General features: G+C 47.7%; 1 protein-coding gene across 3 annotated transcripts in view; it reads left to right on the forward strand.

Moving 5' to 3' along the window:
- Window positions 1–12,210, forward strand: part of FBXO10 (F-box protein 10) — a 53,304-nt gene extending 41,094 nt beyond the window's left edge. For all 3 annotated transcript variants that reach the window (XM_016146226.2, XM_016146225.2, XM_036238818.1), the window contains 6 exons: window positions 1,377–1,447; window positions 3,327–3,479; window positions 4,523–4,792; window positions 6,585–6,898; window positions 7,996–8,177; window positions 10,309–12,210. In XM_016146226.2, the coding sequence (XP_016001712.1) occupies window positions 1,377–1,447; window positions 3,327–3,479; window positions 4,523–4,792; window positions 6,585–6,898; window positions 7,996–8,177; window positions 10,309–10,483 (1,165 nt within the window). In that variant the 3' untranslated portion in view covers window positions 10,484–12,210. The remainder of the gene's footprint in view (window positions 1–1,376; window positions 1,448–3,326; window positions 3,480–4,522; window positions 4,793–6,584; window positions 6,899–7,995; window positions 8,178–10,308) is intronic.
- Window positions 12,211–12,768: the final 558 nt, after the last annotated feature.

A 12,768-nucleotide genomic window follows, 5' to 3' on the forward strand; every position in this document is an offset into this window, starting at 1 on the left:
ACATATATGTTTCTCCAAGTGGCCATGGATCATTTCTGGAGGTAAGTGAGATCTGTATTAAAAATATACAGGTCATGCATTTTCTGCTATGGCACAGCTCTCAGAAATATGCCTTAAGCCAAGGATTTCCTCTGACTATGAATTCTAGAGACCCAGTAGCCATTAGCCAATTGAATTGTAACCACATCAAAGCAGACTCTTCAGATCTGTCTGAAGAAAAAAATAGGGATGTTTTTAACAGGCAATTTCACTTGTTCAATTGAAATGCATAGTGTAGATGTACCTGACATCTGGCTTTCCCAACATTAACATAATTTGCTGTTTTTCCTCAAGGAAATAAACCATTTGGACCCCGCCCTAGAAGCTGGGAAAATTTACCAGCCAATGCCTATTCAGTGATGTTCTATGGGGTGCCAGGCCCTGATGTTCTATGGGGTGTTAGGTTCTGAATGGCCAGATGAATATTAGAGCCTACATTTCTCAGCTACCTGGTAGGAAGTAGGAGTGCCACCTCCTAAAAGGTGCCCTTCCAGTAGAGAAGGGGATCACAGATTTCCTGTTAGTAAAAACAGCAAATGTGGCCTCCAGGGATAACCCAATTCTGCTAACATCTGGGTGTGACTGACTTTGCTTTTATAGGTAGGAAACCAAAGACTGGAAAGAAATGCTTGTCTTTTCACATATTCAAGTGTCTGGTTTTGAGGAACTCATTTGTGAGGCCTTTACATGGCAACGAGGGCCACATGTGTGTTCCTCTGAGCAGGAATGTTTTCCTATATCATTTGTGGCTAACCCAAGCCAGGACGCTCCACATACATGTTGCCTGCTGTTCTTGAAACCCTCTTTTTAAAAAATCTTGTTTTCTTCTTTTAAAGCATGCCATTATGTTGTTATTTGGTGGACAGATGGTTAAGTTCACAGAAAATAAGATAAAGAGTAGCTTTTGGACAAAAACAGAAGGTCGTAGGCTCCATGTGATTCAGGTTTTGGACACAGTCACTCCCAAATGAGTTTAACACAGCAGCCTTGGAATTCTGTAACCACCAACACTTCACCTGGGACCCTTGTGCCACGATAACTTCTATTTAAAATGTTCATATGTGGTGTTCATATGTGGAGGACGGTCAAGAGAGGGCAAGAGACTTAGATATCATTGTGCTTCTATGGCATAGTTGTAGGTTTAGTGTTTGGTAAGTGTTAACTGATGATTACTAAATGCCTGACTTCTAGGACTTCAGGAAGTGCTTTATCCCCGCATGGACTTGAGCCATCTGGGGAAGCCCACAGAAGAAGGCAGTTGCCTTGTGTGGGCATTGTCAATGATGCATGACATCAGTCTGGTCTCACCTCTTTGCCTTGTTTTCTTTCCATTTTAGCGGGAACCACATTTTCAAGGGCCGTGCAGCTGGCATAGCAGTGAACGAGAATGGCAAAGGCCTCATCACAGGTAGGGTGGGAACACTGGAGCCTCGCCCACCATGCAGCTGGCTCCCCTTTCCCAGTCCTTCACCTCCATAGACTGGCCCCCTGCTCTGAGTAGTGGCTAGCATTCAGGGATGCTGACTTCACGCACTGGCCCTGCTAATCAAAAGGAGGATCTGGCAGTCAGGGAGTGTCTACTCTTCACCAGGCCCAGTGCTCACAGGATCTTACTAAGTGACTCACATAATACTGCCAGGAACATTTATGCCACACAAAGTATCTGAATTTCTCCCTTTGGCTTTCGTACATGCTTCTGCCTGCTCTGGGAGTTCATTCCCATTTCTGCTCTGCCTGGCCACCTCCTGCTCATCATTTGGGCCTAAGTGTCACTTCCTCAGGGAAGCCTGCCCTGACCTCCTATAGATGATAGATAGATAGATAGATAGATAGATAGATAGATAGATAGAGGATAGATAGGAAGGGAGGGAGGGAGGGAGGGAGAGAGGAAGGAAGGAAGGAAGGAAGGAAGGAAGGAAGGAAGGAAGGAAGGAAGGAAGGAAGGGAGGGAGGGAGGGAGGGAGGGAGGGAGGAAGGAAGGAAAGGGAGGGAGGGAAGGAAGGAAGGAAAGAAGGAAGGAAGGAAGGAAGGAAGGAAGGAAGGGAAAGAAAGAAAGACTGACAGACACTGTACCCAGTAGGCCTGTTCTGCAGGACATTTTTCTTAATTTTTTAGTGATCTTTTTAATGTCAGTCTCTTTTGCTATAAGGCAGTAAATTCTGTAAGGGAAGGATCAAATCTGTCTGGTGCATTATTGTAACCTTAGCACAGAGCATAGCCATACTTGGGACATAAAAGGGATTCAGTAAATATTGGCCCAGTGAATCCCACTGTCTGAATCTAGACTTCATTCATTCATCAGACATTTATTGAGCACGCACTGTATGCAGGAACCAGGGATACAGCAGTGAACAAACAGACACCATCCCTGTTTTCAGGAGCTGACTTTTTAGGAAAAGAAAATGAAAATAAAACCATACATATCGAAGCAAGAAATGTCATATCTGAGGATGATAAGCGCTTTATACATAATTAAAATAAGGTGATAGAGGGACGGTGTAGGAATTTAAGATTGTGCGGTCAGGGCAGGCCTTTCTGAGGTGACGTGTAAGCCAGAACCTGAATGATGAGAAGGAGCCTGGGAAAAGAACTGGAATTCCATGTAGAGCCACCTGTAGAAATAGACTTGGTGTGCCTGAGGAGCAGGGAGAGCACTAGTGTGAGTTGAGTGAGGTGTTCAAGATGGAGTCACAGGGGCATGAAGGGGCCAGTCACACAGGTCTCATGAGCCATTGCACTCCAAACAGGAGGCTGGGAGTATGCACTGCCACAGATCTGGGGATAGATGGTCCCAGGACCACCCTTCTGACTTGTGACTCTTCAGCCCTCTCTTGGAAAGGTGGAGGGGAGAGTTGAAAAAGGCTGTGGCCAGTCCAGAGCTGACGCTGAGAAGGACAGGCTGGTGCTTCCCCAGGCTTGTGGAGGAATGGCTGGATTCTGCCTCAGCATCCTAGAAACAGCCACTCAGGAAAGATATCTCCTGCCTGGCCTGGCCCAGGGGCTCTAACACCATCTTAATCATCAGCCCCCAAGGCCACTGGATATAGTGGGTGCAGGTGATGTAGGAGAGCCCAAGACAGACACAAACCTTGCCCTTGGGGAAAGCAGACAGCAAACAAGACTCTGAAGCATCAAACACCAAATGAGGTTCAGGACGCTGACTGCTCACAGGGTAAGGTCTGGGCATCCTGGTCCAGCCTGTCCGTCCTCTCAGCTGCCCAGACCCTTGTTGCCAGCACTGGAGCAGGCTCTTGGCTCTTGACTCTCTTTTCTGCCTCTCTCCATAGAAAACGTCATCCGTGAGAATCAGTGGGGAGGTGTGGACATCCGCCGTGGAGGGGTCCCTGTTCTCAGGAGCAACCTCATCTGCTTTGGCTATTCAGATGGTGTGGTCGTAGGAGATGAAGGCAAAGGACTGATAGAAGGAAACACTATCTACGGTGAGGAGCATGTTCCAGGGGAGCGGTTGGGGTCCAGCCCAGTCTGAGAGGCAGGAAGCCCAGGTTCTATCTCTAGTTTGTGGGTCGTGATTAAATCATCACCTTTCCCTGGGCCTCAAAGACCTCATCTGAAGAACAGCATCGATCTCAGGTCATAGCCACACAGCCCCTTGCAGAATGCAAAAGCCTCCGTAAATCATATTGACCCCATGGATTCAGCAAAAGAGAGCTCTTTATCCCCATTTAAAACAGTAAAAAGCAGGAGTTGGGTCTCGTGTAAGGACAGAGCCACTTGAGCTCTGACATAATACGCATCTAACTTATTCTTTCTTTTAATCCAGAGAACTAAAAGTATAATGAGAGAAATAGGATAATCATAGAAAGAAAACTGTTCTCACTCTGTGATTTTGGGCAAAGCCTTAATCTTTCTGGACTGTATATCATGATGAGGATGATGATGATGACAATGACGGATGATGATGATGATGATGATGATGATGATGATGATGATGATAGCAGCTAACATGTATTCAGGCCCAACTCTACTAGACCCATTATATGTGTTATCTCATTTAATCCTCATGACTGCCTTTGGAGGTAGCTACAGTTATGAACCCCATTTTAAAGATGAAGAGCCTGAGACACAGAGAGGTTCCATAACCTGCTCAAGATCACACAACTAGGAAGTGGTAGGGCTGGGATTCAAAGCGAGGCTACCTTCCTCTCTGTGGAGAGGGGTTGGGCTAGATGAACTCTGAGGGCCCTTTGGCACTATCACCGTGTGCTTGTGTGTTACAGTTCTCAGAGCACTTTTACACCCTGTGGAATGATCCTGATTGAGATATTGTCCTGATTGTTATTTCCCTCTTGTATGAAGGAGAAGCCTACAGCCAGAGCCATAAAGCGACTTTTCCAAGACTATTAACAAATCAGGCACTCTGTCTCCCAGGCCAGTGCCTTTTCTGCTTCCCCTCTTGGGGAGACACTAGGGGCTGCCTTACCCTTTGCTCAGTGTCAGTGACCAGCTCCTTTCACTGTCCCAGCTAACAAGGGCTGTGGTGTGTGGATGATGTCATCCAGCCTGCCGCACGTCACCAGCAACCACGTCAGCTACAATGGCCTGTATGGAGTGGCAGTGTTTAGCCAGAAGGATGGTTCCGGTGAGTTCCCTGGAGGCCATGGGGCCCAGGAGAACTTCAGTGAGGATGGGGATGCCATCCTCTGGGAGACAGAGCTGGAGAAGGACGAGGACCCGCTGCGCAGGCCTGTCACCATAGCTCTTGTTGAGTCTAACAGTATTAATCACAATGGAGGTGAGTGTCCCCTACCCCCCAGCCCCAGCTCTAGAGCCTTTCTGCTCTCACTGCCTTAAGGGCCCTTCACGGATGGACTGGCCCTTTCAGCCCTTCCAGCCTCACTGGCCACTTCTTTCAGCCACTTACCTGATATCCCAGTCCCCTGAACTTGAATCCATTCTTTCCTGTCTCTCAACCCCTGACCTTGCTCATGCTATTTCCCTTGCCTGAAATTCCCTTTCTCCCACCCACACATCCCAAACAACCTGAACCGCTAAGCCCACTGAGAATGCACCTTCCATCCTTTCCTCCTTTGAACTGTGCCCTCCCCCCATCCCCAGTGGCATTTGTTAGGGGACCTGACACTATTTGTTTCTGTGGCTCTTTGATCAACTCCGATAGGCTGTGAACTTGAGGCAAAGAGCTGAATCCCACGCCTGCCAGTGCCCCCTGCCCTTGCAGTACCAAATCTACCCCTGGCATATACATTTCTAGTATATTCTGAGACACATTTTTTACATTGTAATATCTGATGAGATGCATCTTACAATTGATGGTATATCATGGTTTAATTGGCAATGATTTTTCTTAGATATACAGAAAACAAGTGTGTTTTAAATCCCTATTATACTTGACAAAAAATGGTAGTAGGTATTCAATGTTTATTGAATTGAAAAAAAAAAAAACGTATTGTGGAGTTTATCTAACTCAGGGCTCTCAAACCTGGCTGATTATCAGAATCACTGTGGGTGCTGATGGAGGAAGGCTTGTTAGAAAGAGGTTTTACTGGGCTCTGGTAAGCTCATTCCTCTGGGAGTGGCAGAGCCAGTGGCCCCGGCCAGTTCTCCCAGAAAATGAGTTCTGTCCCCTCCCAGTTCAGGGTTTCCTCCATGTAGCCATGCCGTTCAGTAGGATAGGCAAAGCTGCATCAATTGCAAATAGGCAGGTGCCACCAAGAGGTTCGAACTCATAGGCTCATGGCTCAGACTGCTCCCGCGTGACCCTTGTCATTGTTCTCCCTACACACCCCCGCAACACTACCCCAGTGCCTCTTGCTCTGGTGGCAGGTGGATGTCGCCACTGGCAAGTCCTCCTCCTAACCCTGGGTCCGCCTGCCATACTTTCCCTTCCTGACCAAGTCGTGCAGCTCTGAGCCTGCTGATTTTGTGCTTTTTTTCTATAAATACAGAGTGCCTCTAAGCATACCCAACCCCAAACACTATTTTCTTTCCAAAATTTCTAAAACATTTCGGACACAGTTACTTAGCTTAATAAATTTTTCTACTCAAAAGTGATAGAATTTCCCTTATGCAGAAAATTAACATAAACAGTAGGGAGGCAGATTCAAACTCAGTATGGGCAGGAAAACAAAAAAAGCTTTCCTGCAGATAAGCCTGTCTGTGTCGAGGTGGGATAGGCAGCCTTGGGCGGGTAATGAGTGTCCCCTCACAGGAGGTACACACAGCGGTAGGATGATGATGTAGGAGGCATTCGCACAGGATGAGAGCCTGGGCCAGATGACCAGCTGAGCCTAAACAACCTTCTTGCATCACGTTTCCCTGGCTATACTGAGGACTTAGTTCAGAAGCAACAGAATTTTCTCGATGTTCCCAGGTTTCCTCCTGCTCTGAGTGTCATCCAGCTTGGAAGCTGCAACTCCCAAGGGCTGGTTCTGAGTGTTACTACCTCTTCTTCCCCACCTGTCTCCTGGGGGGCACAGTTCCAGGAAGGATTTTCCTGACTGATATTTTCAGGGCTGACCCTGGGACCACCCTGTGCTTTCTCTGCCTCCCACCCCCTCCGCCTGCAGCCTCAGGACTCTATGTCCAGAGCAGTGAGGCACTGCATGTCATCACCAACGTGATCCACGCTAATGGGGACAGAGGTATCACTGTGGCCCAGAGCAGCCAGCTCACCCGTGTGACTAACAACAGCATCTCCTGCAACCGCCAGAGTGGGGTCAAGGTCGAGGCCCAGTGCAAAGTGGAGCTCCGGGGCAATGGTATCTATGACAACAGAGGCCATGGCATTATCACCAAGGGCGACAGCACCGTCGTTATTGAAAATGACATCATTGGCAACCGGGGCAGTGGGCTGCAGCTGCTGCCCAAGTCTGACACTAAGGTGTGTATGTGTGTGTGCACATGCCATGTGGTGCCCACATAGGGCACAGCCCTGGGAGAGCCCTCATGCTCTCTCTGTTAAGAAGCATAAAGCACTTACGTACCTGTTGCTGGGTCATCATTCCTCCTGCCAAAACTTAGCCTGGGAGACGAAGGTGGGACTTCACCTAGGAGGGGACATATGAACTGGGCCCTGAAGCATGAATTAGAGTTGCCAGCAGGAAACCGGGGTGGGGGTGCCATCTTTGTGGTCTCCAAGTCAAGGTCAGGGCTATTTCAGCTCCCTTACTCTAACGGAATAATCTCACACAGGACCTGGTATGCAATAGGTGCTTAATGAGAAATCTTGCCTTGGGGCCTTTGCACAAGTTATTCCGTGTATACCTGGGACTCACTTCTCCCCCACTTTTTAACTCAGTCCTAAAGCTTAGTGATCACTTTTTTCAGGAAGCCCTCCTTGATTCCCCAGACTGTTTGAGGTACCCCTTCTCTAGATTTGAGGTGTTTATGCCCACCCCTGCCTCACAGAGCACTTCTTGTGGTGCTTTGTATTTGTTCCTTTGCCTATTTGTCTCCCCCATGGGACAGTGAGCTCTGAGCTCCTTTTTTATGCAAAGCACTGTACTGGATGCTAGGGCCTCCATGTTAAGCCGTGTTAAGTCATTCCCTGCCCTGGTGGAATTACGATCCCAAAGCCTTTTTCCAGCTCTGCAGCTTCATGAGTAGTGGCTTAGGCAAGGAGCATAGACTTCCTTGGCTTTGCATCTGTGGGAGCAGAGGAAGGGAGACGGGAGTGTGCCGTTGCCATGTGGTTGGGTTGCAGTGGCCCTGGCTCCTGGCACCACATCTCTCTGCCAGGCCGTTGCACATTGTTTCTTCTTCCCTCCCCTGCTCTGCACCTGATAAACTCCTACAGTTTACATATCACTTCCTCTAGGAAGCCTTCCCTGGTTCCCCCATTGATCTTGATACCCCTTACCTGAGCTCCCATGGCACTGCTGACCTACATAGCATGCTCTTACCCTTCTTATTTTATAACTGGTGATTGACTTGCCTGGGAGTCCCTAAGGTGTGACAGATTCTGGCTGCTTCTCCCAGGTAATAAAGAACCGGATCCATTCATTCCGGGCCTATGGCATCGCAGTGCGAGGCCGCACCAAGGCTCTGGTGCAGGAGAACATCATCTTCCAGGGCAAGACCAACAAGACCATCTTTCAGCAGATCTCAAACAACCGAGAATGCATCTTGCAAAACAACAAGTTCTTGGTCTTCAAGAAAACGTAAGTGCCTGGGGTTGCTTAAACCAATCTTCTAGAACAATGAGGTCACTGGGGAAGCAAGGCCCAGTGATTATGGCCACCCTTGCTCCTTAGCTTTCAGCTCTGGTCAGATAAAGGCCTGTGCTTGGCCTTTGTGTCAGGCTTGGGGTGAAGACCTGCACCTGATTCCCTGGGAAGAAACAACCTTTAAAAGTCAGAGGGATGTGGTTTCAAATCTCAGTTCTGCCAGTCACTGGCTGTGTGATCTTGGGCAAATTACTCAACATCTCTGAGCCTTAGTAAAATCCAGTTAATAATGTCTGCTTTGTAGCACCCATTTAAGATAAAATAAGATCATGTGACTTAGCAGAACACCTCAGATATTAGAAAAATGTTATTTGCTGCTGCCACTATTGTCACTTTTTTTAGTACTTCTGCCTCACCATACCATCATTGCTTAACATTCATCTTCCCTGAACTTCTTAGTCCTTCCCTGTTCCCCATTTCAATGACATTAGCTTTCACTCTGTTCTGGCAGCAAAACCTTTGCCTCCTCCTCCTTCCTAACACCAAAGATCAGTCAGTTACCAGGTCCTCTTGATTCTGCTTCTTGTATCTGGCACCTCCTCTCCTCAACTGCCACCACCCTTGTTCAGGTCTCAGCATCCTTCCCCCTGACCTATGACCCCTATTACCAGTACAGCTGATCCAGTTGTTAGTGGACTCTGTTCTGATTGCTTGGTGCTTTGCCATACAGGTTATAAAAATAATAATTATCATTGTTGTTGTTGCTATCACTCCTACACTGTTAATATCCCTGTCATGTTGCTCAGCCTCCTGCCTGGTCTCCCTGCCCTTAGCACCCTCTACCCACCTATAGGCTGTCCGAAGCATCCTGCCAGATAAACTTTCTTAATCAGCTGTGGTCATATCATGTCCATAGTAAAAAAAACTTTGATGGATCCTGTTTCCAAAGTTATGATCTCTTTTTTTATTATACACATTCTCAGTAAAAATGTTTTTTGAGGAAGCCCCCTCATATATGTAAGAATTATATATTCATAACTTACAAAGTATAAAATGAAAAATAAATAAAGTCTAATCTTTTCTTCCCACATCTCAGCAGATCATATTGTGAACTCCTGAGGTCTGCTTCCCCCTCTCCACTTGAAGACCCCAGGCCTGTCAGCCTAGCATAGTCCACTGTGCACTGCCAGGTCCTGATTTTCCTTTCCAGCCCTTTTTTTTCACCACTCCTTGTCAGGAGCTTCCTCTGCTGCCAAACTCAAATGCTTGGTATTCTTTGAACATACCTCCTCCAGGCTTTTTACTCATCTTACATAGCAGCCTCTTTATCTAATCTACACCTTTACAGTCCTACTCACTGTAATACTATCAGCATAAAAGTACATAGAAGACATTGTTGCTGGTTTAAGCAATTTCGGATGTGGTGTGCGATAAGAGGCAGTTCCTTGTAACTCAAATGACAGAAAGCCCCGAGCCAAGCTTCATTAGCGTTTCATTTTCCCCAACCCTTCATTATCTCCACTAGAGCTCGAGAGACTGGAAACCCACCAACTTCTGTCCCCTATAAACTTGCCTCTTCCAGAATGTCATATAAAAGAAATCATACAGCGTGTAGTCTTTGAGTCTGTCGTCTTTCATTTAGCCTAACGTAGTGGAGGTTCGCCCGTGGTGTTGCGTGTTCCTTTTTGTTGCTGAGTGCTGTTCCATCGTGTAGCTGTACCACACACTGTTTGTTAATTCATCCGCTGAAGGGTAGTTAGGTAATTTCAATTTTTGAGTGATTATGAATAAAGCTATAAACATTTATGGTCATAATGGAAAAAAAAAGAAAGCCACTGATCATATCTAGATCCTTATAAAGACAGGGAAATTAAGGCTTCTGGAAGGAACTTATCGAAGGTTACCTGCAGAACTGAAGGCATAGCTGAGATAAGAATGCAGGACTTTTGCCCCTTAGCTTCACACATCCCACTTCCTTGGGCTATCACTAATTTGGGAGAAAGAACCTACAGCCAGATTTAAACTCCTGGATCCAATGAGCTTCAGCCAAAGGTAAGATTGTGCAGGGCATTCAGCAAATGCAGTAGACTCTCAGAGTCCATTGACTATTATTTTGCACCTCCAGGTCTGATACGTGGCGCCTGGTGAACCCACCAGCACGCCCTCACCTTGAAAACTCTCTCCGAGGCCCCTCTGCAGCCCATAGTGGGCAGAAAGTGACAGCCATGGCAACCAGGATTACAGCCCATGTGGAAGGTGGGTACCACAGCAACCGTAGCATCTTCTGCACCATCCTGTAAGGATGGAGAGTCACAGAGAGGGGCAACTAGAGCGCTGTCCAAATATTCGGAGCAGCAACCACATACCCTGCTCTTAAGCTCAGGCCCAGACAGTGCTCAGCAGAGCTAAGAGGCGAGGCCTTCAGGGTGGAAGAAACAGTGCCTAAGAAGATTCCAGGTCCTCCTCCTCACCATGGCCCTGATAAAACAGGCTCCTAGAGCTCCTGGGGACTAAGAACAAGGGACTTCCAAAACCCTCCAGCTCAACAATCCTCAGTAGGAAGGAACTTGGAAGTGTTTTTCAAAGAGAAAAAGGAACAGAAATTGGTCACTCAAGCTCTTGTAGAGATATGAAGAACTGGGGAAAAATAGACACTGAAGCTTTGGCAAAGTTTTCTGTTTGAGTTACAGGGAGCTGTTTTGCACACACCAAATCCAAACTCTTCTCGGGGAAGAGATTTACTCCTGAGAGAGGGAAATGATTCTAATGAGTTGGAAGTCTAGACAGCTGCCCCAGAATTTTCTTTCCTAGACCGCTCAGTCTCTCCAGAGACACCTGCCTGCAGAGGCTGGAGCTGAGTTTGGTTTCCTTAAGAACATAGCTCTCTTAGACATGAATCTCTGAAGGAGGAAGGGGCTTGGGATAGGGAGCCCTTCTTAAAAAGCTGCCTTAGGGATGACAAGGGACATGCCCAAAACAGGAGGGACACGTGGTTTCCTTCAAGTGGCTCAGGTGCCAGGAATGGTGTGGGGATGCACACGACTCCCCTCTACCCTCAAGGAGCTCCCACACTCGGGAGGACGTTAGCTCAGTGCCTACCACACAAGGAGGATTCAGACCCACGAGCACACCCACACCAGCTGCCCTCCTTCCGGGCACCAGACTGGTGGAGATGGAGGTGCCTAAGGCCCCTCGTCTGTATCCATGTTCTCATGGATAACCACCTGCCTTTACTGACCCTCCATGGTTTCCACTGTGCCTTGGCTCATGCTCTCCCCTCTTCCTGGCATGCCCTTCTAACTATCCATGCCCAGGTTCTACCCATTCTTCAAAGTGTAGCTCAGACACTGCCATCTCCAGAGGTTACTCATCTCCCTGCAGAAGACAATGCTCTTCCCTCTCTGACCCTCTCCTGCCCTTTCTCTGTCCCCTCCCGTACTGAGCACTTTCTGCCTTGGAGTTATCCAGGTCCATCCCTGTCCCACTCACCTACCTAGGAGCAGGTCTCACTGTCTGTGTCCCTAGTACGCAGCCCAGGCCTGGGGTAAGGTCAGTAGCCTGAGTGAGGAAAGGAAGGCCAGTTCCCAAAGGACTTTACTGAACTGTACTGTGTGTCAAGGTTCCAGAGGCATATGGGTTCAGACCCTGCCCTGACCGCTTGAGGAAGAGGGCTGGACACAGGACCCATCCAGCCTGAACACCCTCTCCCGCTCAGCCTTTCATGCAGGGCCTTCACCAGCCTGTTGAGGTTGCCATTGTGCACCTCATCAATGGCTTCCCAGGCTGGTTCCGCTAGGCCCTCGGTGCTGCTCTCGCAAGTCAGGTGGCTGGAGGGAGCCAGGGACACTGGCTTCTTCTCGAGTGCTTTGGGCACAAGAGCGCTGGCCCCTCCCATCCCCACACTGTCCTTTGCACTTCGCTGTACAAAATGCTGCCTTTATTATTTTGTAAGAAATGACTTTTTGTGAACCAAGTGCTTATGAAAATCTCAGAAACTAAAATAAAGTTCTATATTTTAAAAGAGGTACTTTTGGGAGACTTTCCTTTGTCTGGGTATATGCTGGAGTTCCTGGTCAGCTGGATGCAGGTCCCCCACTGCTCACCTTCCCAAGGTACCACTGAAGGACACAGAATCCCAGAACCATCTTGTCCATTCAGCTTGTTCCCACCATGATTCCAGGTTCCAAGTTGTGAGTCTCTATGTGACAGTGAGGGACTGTAATATAGTCCTGCCCTGTGGGCTTTGTGAAGATCAACAGTGACAATTCCTGGTGTGGATGACCTGATGGTCTGCAAAGAGGTTGCGGATCCATAAACACATTTTTCCCAACTTTAGTTACTCAGCATCTTAGTTTTTGCAATATCCACATCACCAGAGGAGAAAGTTAGTACTTAATATTTTTCTTTACATCCTTTTTTTAAGTTAATAGGCTATTTTTTAGAAGATCTTTAGATGTACAGTAAAAGTGAACAGATAGGTAGAGTTCCCATTCTACCCTCCCCGGCCCCATCCCTGAGTTTCCCTATTACCAGCATCTTACATTAGTGTTTGCCTTTGTGAATATTAATGAACAAGCACTGACAT

This window comes from Rousettus aegyptiacus, unplaced genomic scaffold (assembly GCF_014176215.1).
Source record: "Rousettus aegyptiacus isolate mRouAeg1 unplaced genomic scaffold, mRouAeg1.p scaffold_m13_p_3, whole genome shotgun sequence".
Lineage (NCBI taxonomy): Eukaryota > Metazoa > Chordata > Mammalia > Chiroptera > Pteropodidae > Rousettus > Rousettus aegyptiacus.